The 13,067-nt window shown below is 55.1% G+C and overlaps 5 protein-coding genes across 5 annotated transcripts; 3 read left to right on the top strand and 2 right to left on the bottom strand.

Annotated features, from left to right (window-relative positions):
* Positions 1-1,870: 1,870 nt before the first annotated feature.
* Positions 1,871-2,308, top strand: J7T55_013147 (uncharacterized protein; the record flags this gene model as incomplete). The annotated part of the gene is made up of 1 exon (XM_053141806.1): positions 1,871-2,308. One exon carries the CDS (start codon positions 1,871-1,873, stop codon positions 2,306-2,308), a length of 438 nt encoding a protein of 145 aa, XP_052995492.1.
* Positions 2,309-3,261: 953 nt separating this feature from the next.
* On the bottom strand, positions 3,262-7,060 carry J7T55_013146 (uncharacterized protein; the record flags this gene model as incomplete). The annotated part of the gene is made up of 9 exons (XM_053141805.1): positions 3,262-4,004; positions 4,200-4,337; positions 4,453-5,036; positions 5,094-5,182; positions 6,059-6,112; positions 6,166-6,259; positions 6,518-6,571; positions 6,713-6,768; positions 6,869-7,060. The coding sequence occupies 9 exons, from the start codon at positions 7,058-7,060 to the stop codon at positions 3,262-3,264; spliced, it is 2,004 nt and encodes a 667-aa protein (XP_052995491.1).
* Positions 7,061-7,333: 273 nt separating this feature from the next.
* On the top strand, positions 7,334-8,420 carry J7T55_013145 (mediator of rna polymerase ii transcription subunit 4; the record flags this gene model as incomplete). The annotated part of the gene is made up of 2 exons (XM_053141804.1): positions 7,334-7,481; positions 7,549-8,420. 2 exons carry the CDS (start codon positions 7,334-7,336, stop codon positions 8,418-8,420), a joined length of 1,020 nt encoding a protein of 339 aa, XP_052995490.1.
* A 544-nt stretch (positions 8,421-8,964) lies between these two features.
* On the bottom strand, positions 8,965-10,952 carry J7T55_013144 (emp70-domain-containing protein; the record flags this gene model as incomplete). Its single annotated transcript, XM_053141803.1, has 2 exons — positions 8,965-9,032; positions 9,086-10,952. 2 exons carry the CDS (start codon positions 10,950-10,952, stop codon positions 8,965-8,967), a joined length of 1,935 nt encoding a protein of 644 aa, XP_052995489.1.
* Positions 10,953-11,582: 630 nt separating this feature from the next.
* Positions 11,583-12,704, top strand: J7T55_013143 (Sas10/Utp3/C1D family protein; the record flags this gene model as incomplete). Its single annotated transcript, XM_053141802.1, has 1 exon — positions 11,583-12,704. The coding sequence occupies one exon, from the start codon at positions 11,583-11,585 to the stop codon at positions 12,702-12,704; it is 1,122 nt and encodes a 373-aa protein (XP_052995488.1).
* Positions 12,705-13,067: the final 363 nt, after the last annotated feature.

Below are 13,067 nucleotides of genomic sequence, written 5' to 3'. Positions count from 1 at the left end.
GAGGCAGCCCCGGAGCATTATGAAAGCACGGGGGCGGTCTGCGTTACATCTGACAGTTTACAATTCTAAAGTAGAGAAGCGTTATGCGCTGTATAAAGAGCATCGGACAGATGAGTATAAATTAAAAAGACATTCGCGAAAGTGTCTGATGGAAATCCAGAAGTGACTTGAAAGGAGAGGGGAAGCCTAGCTGCCGTGCTGTCCGAAGCAGGTGCTTGACCTGGCAGATCGCATCCTGGACTTTGGACTAATCTGAAGCCTTGTGAAGGTGATGGAGACTGGTGATTCCGAGGAACGGTTTGGTAAGGAGATGAAGGAGCCTTTCTTCCGCAGCAAGGTGATAGACGGGAGTCCGATGCAATGGGAATGGATCCGCAGTGTCGTCCGTCTGCCCGGTGCACACAGCTGACCATTTGGTGACCCGAGAAGAGCCGGCTCTGGGTGACCCAGAGCGGCGGGATCGGAAGCGAGGCGGGGGGAGCCAACAGGCTGGGTCGCCGACCCTCCAGAACCAGAGGATAGGGCACGCTGAAAACCGGAATCAGGCCATGGTCGCACGCAGATAGCGCGACAATGTGCTGGGCGATGGGCTGCTCGATCCTGCGGTGGGAGACATGGAGGTCCCAGCATATCCCATTCCTGCAAGTGGCTCCCGTTCGGGTGTCCGTCGATTGCCTTCAGCAGTCTCGATTCGGATTCAGCCTCACTGGGGGGGGGGGGGGGGGGGTTGACGATGTCGGCTGGGGAGTTGGCCACGAGAGGGGAGATAGTGGACGGCGTCGCCTCGCCCTCGTTCGTTGCAACCACACGGACTATACTACTACTGTATCTACGGTACAGACTACTGTATACTACCTCTGCATGTGGACTGGATCTAGAGTTGCACCCACAGCAAGAAGCAAGATTTGACCTCAGTCAGCGAATTGCAGCATCAAAGTGGCCAGGTCCCAGTCCTGCCAGTTCCATCGAGCAACCTTGATGATGGATGAATGATTGACTGACGATGAAGCTGCAGATAGGCAGACAACAAGAGTTTCTGCTGCAGTAGCTGTCCTGCAAGGTGCTTGGCCCTCGCCTTCCCCGCGAACGACTCGGTCCCCACACCTGTCCACAGTCCACACAGTCCACAGCATCAGCCTGCCAACGCCTGCTTTAGCACGAGAGAGGCACGTTAAGGAAACGGGCAGTGGCCCCACCGTGGACCGAACCAACGGCGGGCGGGCAAACGGCCAGACGGGAGCCTGCCATCCAACCAGAAAGGTGCTGTCATCGCCTGTCCCGAGATTGGCCGAAGGACGACGGCCAAGAGTCAGGAGTCCCACTTCTCCCCAATTCCCCCCAATCCCCCCCCCCAGTGCCCCAGACTAAGGCTAAGACGCCGACGGCACCCAGATAGCCGTCTTACTACGTCAACATGCGCTCTTTGCTCTACTCCCAAGACTTGACCTGCCTGTCTTCGTCCGTCTTCTCTGCAAGCTGATCGTGATCGGTGATCGACGTAACCTCAGCCGTACAGCCTCTGTGTCGTTGCCCTGTCCCGACAATTTAGTCTATTCCCCCGACGGCCACCCTGGACCACATACATACCTGCAGCCCTGCCTGCCCATGATTGCTTTGTGTTCTCCTGTCTCAGGGGATAAACACCACCAACGTCGCAATCACAAGCCAGCCAAAGGCACCCATCCCAGTTCCTCGCAACGCAATAACGACATCTGCATCTCACCATAGCTGGCCTTGTCCTTCTATTGCAGCACCCCGACTGCTGCTCACGGCAAATCTCTGTCCTGTGACATCGCGGTTATTCACCCGCGCCTCGGGACATCTCCACTCGAGTCGGAACATCATCCAAATCCCGCACAATCAACCCACCATGTCTCCTCAGAGGCCCTTCCTCTCCAGCTTCTTCGCCGCCTTCCGCCAACAGCCCCCACCCTCCATGCCACAGTCCTCCGCGCAAGCCTCATCAGCAAATAAGCAACCCACCTCGTCGACGACCACAACGTCCTATTCCGTATCGACAACGGCGCCCTCCACATCCCGCGGCATAGCAGCACAGGCTGCCGCCGCCGCTCAGTCACAGTCCGCGGCCGCCCGAGGCGTCACGTCGCCGCGTGGCATCCCCATCCCCCAGCAGCCGCGGCGGCGCGGGAGCGACAGCTCCACCGAGGGGTTCCGCGAGGTGCTCGGCGCCGACAAGATGTACATCGGCGGGAAGACGGCTGCCGGCGAGGAGAAGTACTTCAAGCTGGGCATGGTGAGGAGGGTGCGGAGCGGGGACAGGCTTAGTATCGACCGGCTGAGTTTATGAGTATTGAGGCGGCATCGCGGGAGAAGTCAGGACCAAGATCGTGATCCTGGACTAGCCGCTTCTCCCGAGGCGGAATCTCGTAAAACAATAAATACAGGACGGGGAGGCAGCACTCGTTTGGTCGAGGACAGACGCGAAAAGAAGGAGAATCCGGAGCATTGCGGTCGACTGCTGTTACCGGATCGGGCAGCGAAAATGTGCATAACATCGCGGCATTCTGGTTTATTGGTATTAGGCGTTACGGAGCTGGACAGGAAAGGGAACGGGAATGGACGGCTTGGGAATGGAGCATAGCTCATCGCGAGGCAAAGAATTGGTGAAACCGCTGTTGCGGCTTCTCAACGGATCTACAGGACATCTCGCCGTGTCCCTCACACAGGTCCCACAGACCTCACCTCTGCTCTGATAGAGAGATAGGCAGAGATGCATCGTCGATCCAACAAAAGCATATATGTTTTTTCTTCTTTTGATATATCATGTCTCTACTGCTACAAGATTATACAGTGACAGCGATGAGTCTGGAGAGAAGGTTCAGAAGATCGATACTCAGCCTGAGCGCTGGCGTGCCCTGTACTCTTTAAATTATGCTCGTGGTCACCAAGATGAAGCCGACCTTGATTGTGGAGCGTACCTTCACACATATCTCACGTCACTACACAATGAGTCTACTTAAGACTCGACACTTGGCAGCACGCAGAAGCTTAGCGCTCAAGTAACGTGGGACAGAGAGAGGTTGATACCATGATGCATAACTGAAGAATATCGTTTCGAAGACAAAACAGAAAATCATGCACGCTTCAGGTAGGGTTCGATGGTTCACAGTGCGCAGCAGGCGGGCTTACAACAGAAGGACGCACTTATGTTTGAAATTCAATATATCCACAGTAATATGTGCCAATCAGCAAGGTATATATCTGCAAACGAGTCGGCCAGACTCCGACCACAGCCACTCTCTACCACATGAACCTCTGCACCCGGCCGCCATCGAGGAGCGTGCCATCCTCGGCCCTCCAGTAATACGGCCTAGCGGTGAACATGTACGCCGTGGCCAGGTGGACTGCTAGGAACCAGGCCGTCTCCACGAACAAGCGGAGATCGAATCTTTGCCCCAGCGACAAAATCCAGCCCAGGCGACCCGGGCTACTCTCGCTCTTCTTCGAAGGCATTATCGGCGTGTTGGCGGGCCATGCGGGGACGAGTAGCCGCCAGAATACCCACGGCATGATGAAGTACCGCGGCTCGACGAGCGGCGCGGTGATCAGGGAGAGCGCCGTGGCTGCGAGCCAGAGGAGAGCTGTCGACAGGGTCGGGGTCTCGACAGGGAGAATGGCATCTGTGTCCTTGATCTGAACACTTTTCTTGTGGGAGCTGTTTGCCTGCTTTTTTGCGTCCTTTCTTGCGGCATCCGCGGTATCTTGTGTCGGCCGAGAACCACCGAGCGCATTCCAACAGATGTTCCAGCAGAGGACATAAACCGGGACGAGCGCATAGCGAACCCACTTACTTCGAAGGATGGTGTAGCGGAACACGTAAAACATGTAGTGCCTGTTGTCCGCCAGAGTGAAAGGGTGGATGATAGTATTGAAGTGAACAATGGCCAGGGCCGCCAAGGTCAGAGAGATGTAGCCAGCGATGCTCAAGTATATGGCGTACCATTTCTGCGTTTGTTGTGCCTCAGCCGCCTTCTGCGTGGCCCCTGAGGGCCCAGTTCCACGTTTGGCTGAGAATGGCCACGGCAAGTACGGGAGAAGCAAAGGCGCGGAGAAAAATGCGAATAGTGGCCATATGTAAAGCATTTGAGGAAGGTGAACTGTCGCAACATGGTTTGTTTTGTCTCCTGTCTAGATGTTAGATAATTTTTCAGGGGTTGAGTAAATTGCTGGGGACGCACCGAGCACAACGCTGCCGTTCCAGAGCACAAATGCGACGAAGAGTGCCATGACAGCAATATGGGCCCAGACCTGCTTTGCGACCCGGAGAGGGTTGCAGATGACTGCAATAGCAATGCTCACAACGCAATAGAGGGCATCTATACAGAGACCAGGTTAGACCTTATTACCAAATGTGGTTCTGTGAAGGAAGCCGCTGTGGCGGTAGATGGCTCCGCTGGGATTCTGGGTTGGGGCTTTGCCAAAGAACCTTACCATCCAGAGACGCCTGATTCAACGCAGGGTCATGAATATCGCCCAAGGAAGATCTCCAAGCAAAGTATTTAATGTTTGCCATCGAGTCTCCTTGGCCTGGTGGCTGAGGCCTGACATCAGGCACAGCCTTGGCAGCCTCGACAGCTTCCAGCCCACCCATGAAGACAACAACCCAGAACACATTGGTCTGCCTCATAAAGAGAGCGGCAACACCGAGGAAAATCACGAAGAAGTCGTTCCACCATGATTTTGCTTCCGGGCCGACTCGCTCCAAGTGGTTCTGAAAGGCGAAGAGCACCATCAGCGTAGAAAAGACATCGGTGTAGTACAATGCCGAGAAGAAGAACAGGAGCGGGAAAAGGCCAATATTCATGCCCGTGTGGATGGCGTGGAAGCTGAGAGAGGACGTCCGGGGGCGAGCCTCGCTCCGTTCGGCAAGCCTCTTCTCGACCAGCCTTCGACAGTCCACTGCTGTAAAAGTGAGGATGATTATGGCGACCCAGTTTGTCATCCGTAGGCTGGTCTCAGAGCATTTCCCATTCATAAACCACAGGGCTCTGTGGATCAGCACGCTGACGGCATACCTGAACATGGTTGTCAATAAAGCCGATTTCGCCAGTGACGAGGCAGGTAGCACATACAGCCCAGGGGGTGTGGTGATCTTGTCATCCCACTCAAGCCATTTTGCCTGGCAGTACTTCTGCGCCTGGGGGATATGGAAGACTTCGTCCTAATTGCTATCAGCGAGAAGCTCGACAAGTACACGGCGTGCGGATTGCGTATACCAGATAGGGTTCCGGGACATTTATGGCGACGGCTGCTTGCCACAAAAGGCCTGCGAGAGCGGGTGCGGCTAGCAGAGACACATTGACAGCTGGTCGATCCCATCCGTACCTTGAGAGGTTAGGGACTAGAAAGAGGTAGAAACATATGAGGCTGTAAACAGTCGGGCGAACAGCAAGAATGCCAAAGTCCCTGAGTGAGACCAGGACTTCCATCTCGCATGAAGCCCGTAAGGAGTGACAACAGTGGGAAGAACTTCAACGTTAATGTTGTGGGATGTTCGACGCGTGGCTCGTTGAGAGTCAGCATACTGTGTACCGGACAGCATCAATGTGGGCCGTGCATTGACCCGAGCTTTAGCCGCCGTGCCCCTGAACTTCAACCATGGAGAGATGCAACTATGATGGACAAAGCCGGTGCTTGCATGAGGACATATTTTTGCAATATAAAGGCTGAGATAGGCTACGGGAAACAACAGCTTGGTTCCTAATGCGATGGGAGGAGTTGTGTCACAAGCTGTCTACGCCTCTAAGCTTCATGATCGTGGTCATGGGGGAAAAAAGACCGTGGGCTCAGACAAATGTTCCCATCAGTAGCATTGAGTCCACACCGGGAATGAGAGGCCCCAAATCATTGTCTCAAGGGCTCGTCTGTATCTTGGCTCTATTGCAAATGCTCTTTTTTACATGAGGCCTGAAAGGCCATTTTCTATGACTTCTCTTCTGACCTTTCCCGTGGTGTTTCTCGGCTCCAAATTAGAAGGGCTATGTGCCGTCAGCGGCTGATACAGAAACTTGATATACTGAATTCTGAGGTCACTTACGTTGTCCTCTGGGGGGATCTCGTTGATGAAGTAGCTGCCGAGGAAAGGCACTCTCTACAAGCTTGTTAGCCGATTGATCTAGAGGGAGCTCGAAGGAATTTCCATACCTGAAGGATATCACGCTGTACCCTAGGGATGCCGGAAGCATAGAAGATGACCGCAAACAGCGCAACACCGCCGAGTCCTGCAGCCTTCGTGCCGCTATCGATGTTGGATTAGCTTCCGCTGGATTGCCCAATGGCCGTACTGTGACAGGGCCAGAACCAGAGCCTTCGAAGCCAGAGATATTCAATGTATGGAAGCCGCCCCCCTCACCTACCCTCCCGTTGTTGACGGGGGCGGACTTGCATCCATTAAACCATCTCTCCAGTGTTCGGCGTGCTCGTGCAGATCGGCTGCTCTCCGTCTCTCTGTCTGGCCCTAGCTCACACGGGGCAGAAATAGACGGCAACTGCTTACAAAGTGATGAACTGCTTGCCAGTCACGCCTGCAACGTGAGGCTGGAAGCCGTACCTGATTGTCACCACAGTCATTAGTCGCCAAATCCTCTGCAAGCGTTGATTCGCATCGTCGGCGCCGGTTGCTCAGTCTCAGACAGGGACGAGACGAGTAACTGGGGCGTTCGAATTGTCAGGGAAAGCAAGGACGTCTTACTTGGGGCCGTAGGGGCTCCTGTACTGAGGGAAGGGCTCTGCCCGGCGGATCTGAGTCTGCATCGCGAGTTCGTCAGTAAGAGTCGTGGGACGCTGACGGGGGGCCCGACTAGTTCAATGGCTCGACTAAGAAAGGCGTTGAAGGTGATTGACATACGGGAAACATGTTGTGTGCGTTGCGACCTGTAGAGTGTGTCTGCTCTGCTTGTGAAGTGTCGTCGGCGAGGTTGGAAATGTCGCGAAGGCTACTGGATGCCAATGATGCGCGCGAGCCTCCAGCCGGGTCAAGCCGGGGATTGGGTTTTTCGTGCCTGAGGCGCCAATTCGGAGCTGGCCACTTTAGCGTCATCCCGGTCTCTGGGCCAAGCTGCCCTGCAGCAGGCCCGCGCTTGCAGTGGTGGGGGCCCTGACGGCAGCTTGCTCTCGCGGCAAGCTTCGACCGCGATTCATGGGCAGCTCCCGTTCAACCTAGCAGGCCGACACACATCCTCTCTCTCTGTCTCTCTCTCTCTCTCTCTCTCCAGAGGAGAGGACGTCGACTACCCGTAGCACAATCTCTCTGAGTCGTCTCGAGGCCCCTGCACGATTATCTTTGGCCAATTCCGAAGCGCACCTCTGGACGATGGACAAAATCATCGACGTCCGCTTCGAGCGAGTTGAGAAAGCTCTCGCGACACTGGTCGAGTCGATTACCAAATACAGTCCCCAGGCATCACAAGCTGTCGAACTTGCAAATGCCGACACCGAACTGGGCCATGGGCTGAAAGACCGTTCGTCCCCTCCGCTCTACTCTATTCTCAGAGTTCTATCTTGCTAAAATAGACGCCCCCTTCATAGTAGAAACTCATCAAAACAACTACCGGCGGCTGGAATCCCTCAAGGCATCCTCCACAGCTCTTGATGCCCAGATCCGCGACACGATACGTACTTTGTGGAACACACGCAAGGACATCACCAGTACCAGCACAACGGCCTCGTCCGAGGGGCCGCAGTACGATGTCAATTACGAAGAGTTACTCAGTTACGCGCGCAGGATCAGCAAGATGACGCTCCCCCCAGCGAGCATCCTATCTCGCATCGATGCAACCAACGCGGACAGCGGGCCGTCGACCGGCGACGCGGTTAACACCCCGATCACCACAGCAGCCCCGACTCCCGTGGCAGGTGCCTCGACTCCCAATCCCAACGTCACATCCAACGGCGCCCCTACGCCCGCGCCTCAGTCGCAGTCTCAGGGCCAGCAGGGCACCCAGACGACGGCCACTTCTGGCGCGACAGCCTTGCCTGAAGAGTGGACACAGTTCCTCGACCCGCTCACCGGGCACGTATTCCTCCCCTGGGCGACTGAAGACAAAATACGCGTCGGTGCGCTCGCGTCTATCCAGAACCTTGTCGAGGAGGGCATCGACCCGCGCGGCTATGACCCAGCAGAGGAGGAGGCCCGGCGGCAGAGAGAGGAGCAGGAGCGGCGGGAGCAGGAGGAGAGGGAGGCGCTGGAGCGGGAGGAGAACCTCAAGAAGATGAGGGAGGAGCAGGCGCGCATTGCACGGGAGAGACAGCGGGAGAGAGAGCGCGTGCAAGAAGAGGCGCTGCGGAGGGGAAGCACTGGCGGTGGGCCGTCACCCGGTGGCGCCGGTGCATCGACCGAGCCGCAGAAGAGGCAGTTCCAGTTCATGGGCGGAGATCTGGATGACGATGACGATGATTGAAGGGTGTGCTCCGTGAGACCGGATCCTTCCAGAGGAGATGAGCCCAATCTCTCGAGCTATTGCGTCCGAGGGAACGTGTGGAGGATGGCACTGCTTCGGAACCTTTATTGTACCCTCTGAATGTCGTAGTGCTCGGCTAGGGATTCTTGTGCTCTGGCCTTGCGAGTGACATTGCTTACGTTCATCCAGATGAGAAATGCAAACGGCACAATAGTCTCAGAGGAAACCTTCTTCAAACCCCCCCCCCCCCCTTGTGGCCACATCGCTCGAATGTGCGCACTCGATACGTACCCATCACAGCCGGGGCCATTGTCTACCAAGCTTGAATTGCTATGAAGAACCATATACGACCTTGACGCCGAGCTATTCTTGTCGTGACCCCTCCCTCATGTCATTCATTCGAATCCAATGCGTATCTGTGCCCGTGGGCAGGCACCAAGCATTCCCTCGTATTGCTGTTGGTACAGTCTACTACTACTATACAAATGATACCTATTTTTATGGTCGCCCAGTTGTTGACCTGTCAGGCAAACCGCTCGAATGCTTAGTCGATCTTGATAGAGGAGTAGATCTTTCGCGTGAACCACCAACTAGAGAAGAATCCAATGGACCCTGGAGATTGTCAGCATTTTGAACAGGGCCGGGGGCAATACGTGAGGGCTCACCAGTAAGAATGAAGAAGAGGAATGAAATCAGACCACTGTACCCAATGTACAACATGCTGCCCACAAAACCACCCAAGCTGAGTTTGGTGATCCAGTATATCATGGCGTTGAGGAAGATGTACCCTGCGCTTGTGCCCGCTGCCAAAAAGGACCTCCACTGCCAGTTATAGTTCTCCGCGCACAATAGGAAATATACCATCAGAATTGTGACCGCGGCACAGGTGATGATCATCAGGCCGTAGCAGAGGAACAGGAAACCGAACATGTAGTAGATCTTGCTGAACCAGATGCTGCTCATAATGAAGTACAGCTCGACGAAGATGGCGCCAAAAGGCAGGATGCCGACGAGCAGCATGCTAGGAATTGGCTTGAGGTAAGTGGTAGCTGGTGGGATTTGTCGGGGGATTTGGTTCGTGCGGACGGGTGATTCGATTGGAGCGGACTTAAAGCCCAACCAAGAGCCGGTGCAGGAGAGGGGGACCGAGATGATGAACCAGATCAGAACGAGGACCAGCATCGTCGTGAATGGCACCGCGCCGGCGGATTGCTTCGCCCAGAGGAATAGGTTGAGAACGAAGAATATGGAAAATACAATTCCGGGCACGAGCAGGGGTGTGAGGGCGATGTTGAGCTTCCATTTCTCGCCGTCGAGCGACTTGTACACCCGCGCGGACACATAGCCTCCGACAAATCCTAGGATGGTGTAGAGAAGGACCAAAATAGTACCAAGTGATCCGCGGTTCGATGGTGATAGGAATCCAAGCAGCGCGAAGCATATGGTGAAGCCTGTCATAACGAAAAGTTGCGCGCCATTTCCAAGGAATATAGAGAGCAAGAGTGGGTGGGACGGCGTGCGGAACACATCACCATGGACCAGTTTCCAGCCTGAGTCCTCCTGCACTCCATCCTCGACCACAGATGTCCCGTTCAGATCGTCCAGGTTGATCGAGTCCAGGCGGTTGTATCTAGCAATATCCTTGCGCAGCGTGCGTACGAGCACCGACATGACGGTCATGACCAAGAATACCACGATAATCGCTGAGTTGATGAGCGAGAACCAGTGGATCTTTGGGTCGAAGACATGGAGATACTTGTCCCATCGCGTGGCCCAGGCGGTGCCAGACTTGATCCAGAATACACCATACGAGAACTTGACATTGGTCTGACCGTCAGCAGACAGCACGGCCGACTGATATTTGTCCATTGCGCAATCAGGCTCCTTGTCACCGTAGTCGAGGGAACGAGGCTGGACGATAACGCCCACCACGCGCAATTGGTTCGGGTTTCCGCCCACTTCGTGATACTCAACAATAATGTCGTAGTGGTTGTTGAAAGCAGGCTTGTTGTCAGCCACCTCGCCCATCAGGAAACCAGGGCTGTAGAAGTCTGTGTGGGTGAGCTCGTCGGTAATGTCCTGTCCAGCCGGGAGGCCGTCCACCAGCCAGTTCAAGCTGTAACCCAATTCGATCTTCTCGTTTACGAACTTCGCCGCAGCTTGGGTGTATTTGACCTCGCAGAGAGCCTTGCACGACTCGTTGGTCGCCATTTTGAGCTCAAATGGCGACGTCATGATTCTGTCGCCGAATAATATGCTCCCCAAACTCTCGCCCACAGGTTGCGGTCCACCTTCAGGCTGGCAGAACTTGAATATGGGCAAATAGTAGTCGTATGCTACAACCGAGTGTAGCATCGTGTCTCCTGGAGGAGCAATCGGCTTTATCGTGTTGACGTAGAGAGGCACGACATCGCCCTTTTTGTATGAGGTTGGGGCCACGCCGGGGAGATAGAAGGCGGACGTGATGTGCGGCAGGGCGACAAGGGAGAGCAGCGCCGCCGCCGACGACGACGCGAGGTTTGGTATTTGCATATTGGGCGTTCTGTGTCCTTGGGTACACAAGTCAGCTCTCCGGGATCGTTCCAGAGTCACGAAGCTGGCAATGCGCCAAAGCGTTGAGAGCTATGGCTGGATGTGGATCGTACCTCTCCGAGTGGTGGATCTCTCTCAAATAGCGTTAGGGAAGGGGGCGCAATGCTCAGAGCTCAGTGTCGCCGGGCATGCCAGCGTAGCCAATGCCGGGAGAAATTCGATTCTTTCAATGGCTGCGATGCACACGCATATGATCTGCGGTCAAGCGTGCAGTGGATAAATGAGCGGAGTGTTGATGACGGTTTGGCGAATCCTCTCGTTCAGCCAGTTGTCAACTTCTCACCAAACCCTACATGCGCTGCGCAACGTTTCGATGGACGGACAAGAGCTCTAGCGACCCGACCCCCCTGTGCCACATAGCTCGGTTCAGCCTTGGGGGCCGATTAGTCAGGACCGATTGGCCCCTATGGGCTGAGTAGTCTGACGCTACCGCGCACTCTCACTGGCTACAGCGGTACGTACCTGAGTACCAATCATTCAGGGCAGGCAAGCTACTGTGCGGAAATCTTATCGTGGAAAAAAAGTTTGGAGAATTCGCGATCTCTTTGCACAACACTCTCACCGAACAGCATGGCGGCAGCAACATCTCTGCCCGTCCTTTTGGACTCTTTAACGCAATCGCTTTCCTCTGTATTCGAAGCAACATCCAAGATCTCATCTGTCGAAGCTCCAAAAGATGGCATCTCCCTGCTCGACGTCAAGAATGAGTTGCTGCTCTCCTACCTGCAGAACCTAGTCTTCCTCATCCTTGTCAAATTGCGCAAGTCAAAGCAGAACGACTCGAACGACGACAACAGCCGGGTCGACGACGGAGAAGTGGTCAAGAAGCTGGTCGAGCTACGTTTGTACCTAGAGAAGGGAGTGCGCCCTCTGGAAGAGAAGCTGCGTTATCAGATTGAAAAAGTATTGCGCGCAGCCGATGATGCAGAGCGCAACGAAAAGGCTGCCCAAGCAGCGGCAGCTTCCGGTTCTGAGTCCGAGTCTAGCGATGATGACTCCGACGAGGACTCTGACGAAGAGGCTCAGAGCGGAGAAGACTCGGTGCCTACACCAAACATCACTGGTCTCCAGGCCCGTCCCAACCTCGGCGCCATAGCTCGGCGCGCTGCGACCGAGACCGGTGGAAAGACCAGCAAAGAGAGAGACGGCGTTTATCGGCCTCCCAGGGTCGCCCCTACAGTGATGCCCACCACTGAAAGGCGCGAGAAGAGGGAACGTGGCCCAATGAAGTCAGCGACCATGGACGAGTTTGTGGCCGACGAGCTATCCACGGCGCCGGTTGCGCAGCCAAGTATTGGCACAAATATCGCTCAATTTGGCAGGAGACTCAAGACTGCATCGGAGCGAAAGGAAGAAGACGAGCGTCGCGACTATGAAGAGCGGAACTTTACACGGCTGCCCAAGGAAAGCAAGAAGGAGCGCGCTCAGAAGGCGGCGCGTGATGGACGCAGTGGCCGCATGGACTATGGCGGCGAAGAGTGGCGAGATCTCGGCATGGGTGTCGACCGGATTAATAGGATAACGAACAAGAAGGAAGGCGGAAGGAGCACGAAGGCTTTATTGGAGAAGAGCCGCAAGAGAGGTCCCGACACTGTGGATGGTCCCAGAGGCAGTGGAGATACGGGCGAGAGGTACCAAAAGCGGCTCAAAGTTCTTGAATCTGGTCGCCGGGACAGAGGAAATAGGAGGTGAGCAGAAAGATCACTGGCCTCGCACGCGAAATCAGCTCGCAAATAAATGGCGACTGCAGATGCATCTGACCTGCCGTGACACATCATAATGGGAAATCAGAAAGCATCGCACCTATAAACACCAAGAGAGAATCGCATCTACTATCGAGATATCTATTGATCTCACCGGGAGCACAACTTGAAGCACACGCTTATGCCGTTGTCGGCACTCCAGTGGCGGCAGCCAGGGCAAGCTCATTGGCTTCTTGCATTTACCTCGGGACAGAACAAAGTTATTCAATCATGCCTTCCTTACAAGTGTATATGTCGCGCTTGGACCTGATCAAAACCCGCTCGGATGTCGAAATGTGCCATCCACACGCCT

This window comes from Diaporthe amygdali, assembly GCF_026229845.1.
Source record: "Diaporthe amygdali strain CAA958 chromosome Unknown NODE_9_length_1275696_cov_64_842800, whole genome shotgun sequence".
NCBI lineage: Eukaryota > Fungi > Ascomycota > Sordariomycetes > Diaporthales > Diaporthaceae > Diaporthe > Diaporthe amygdali.
The sequence above is the reverse complement of the archived record's forward strand: the minus strand, read 5'-3'. Positions and strand labels throughout refer to the sequence as shown.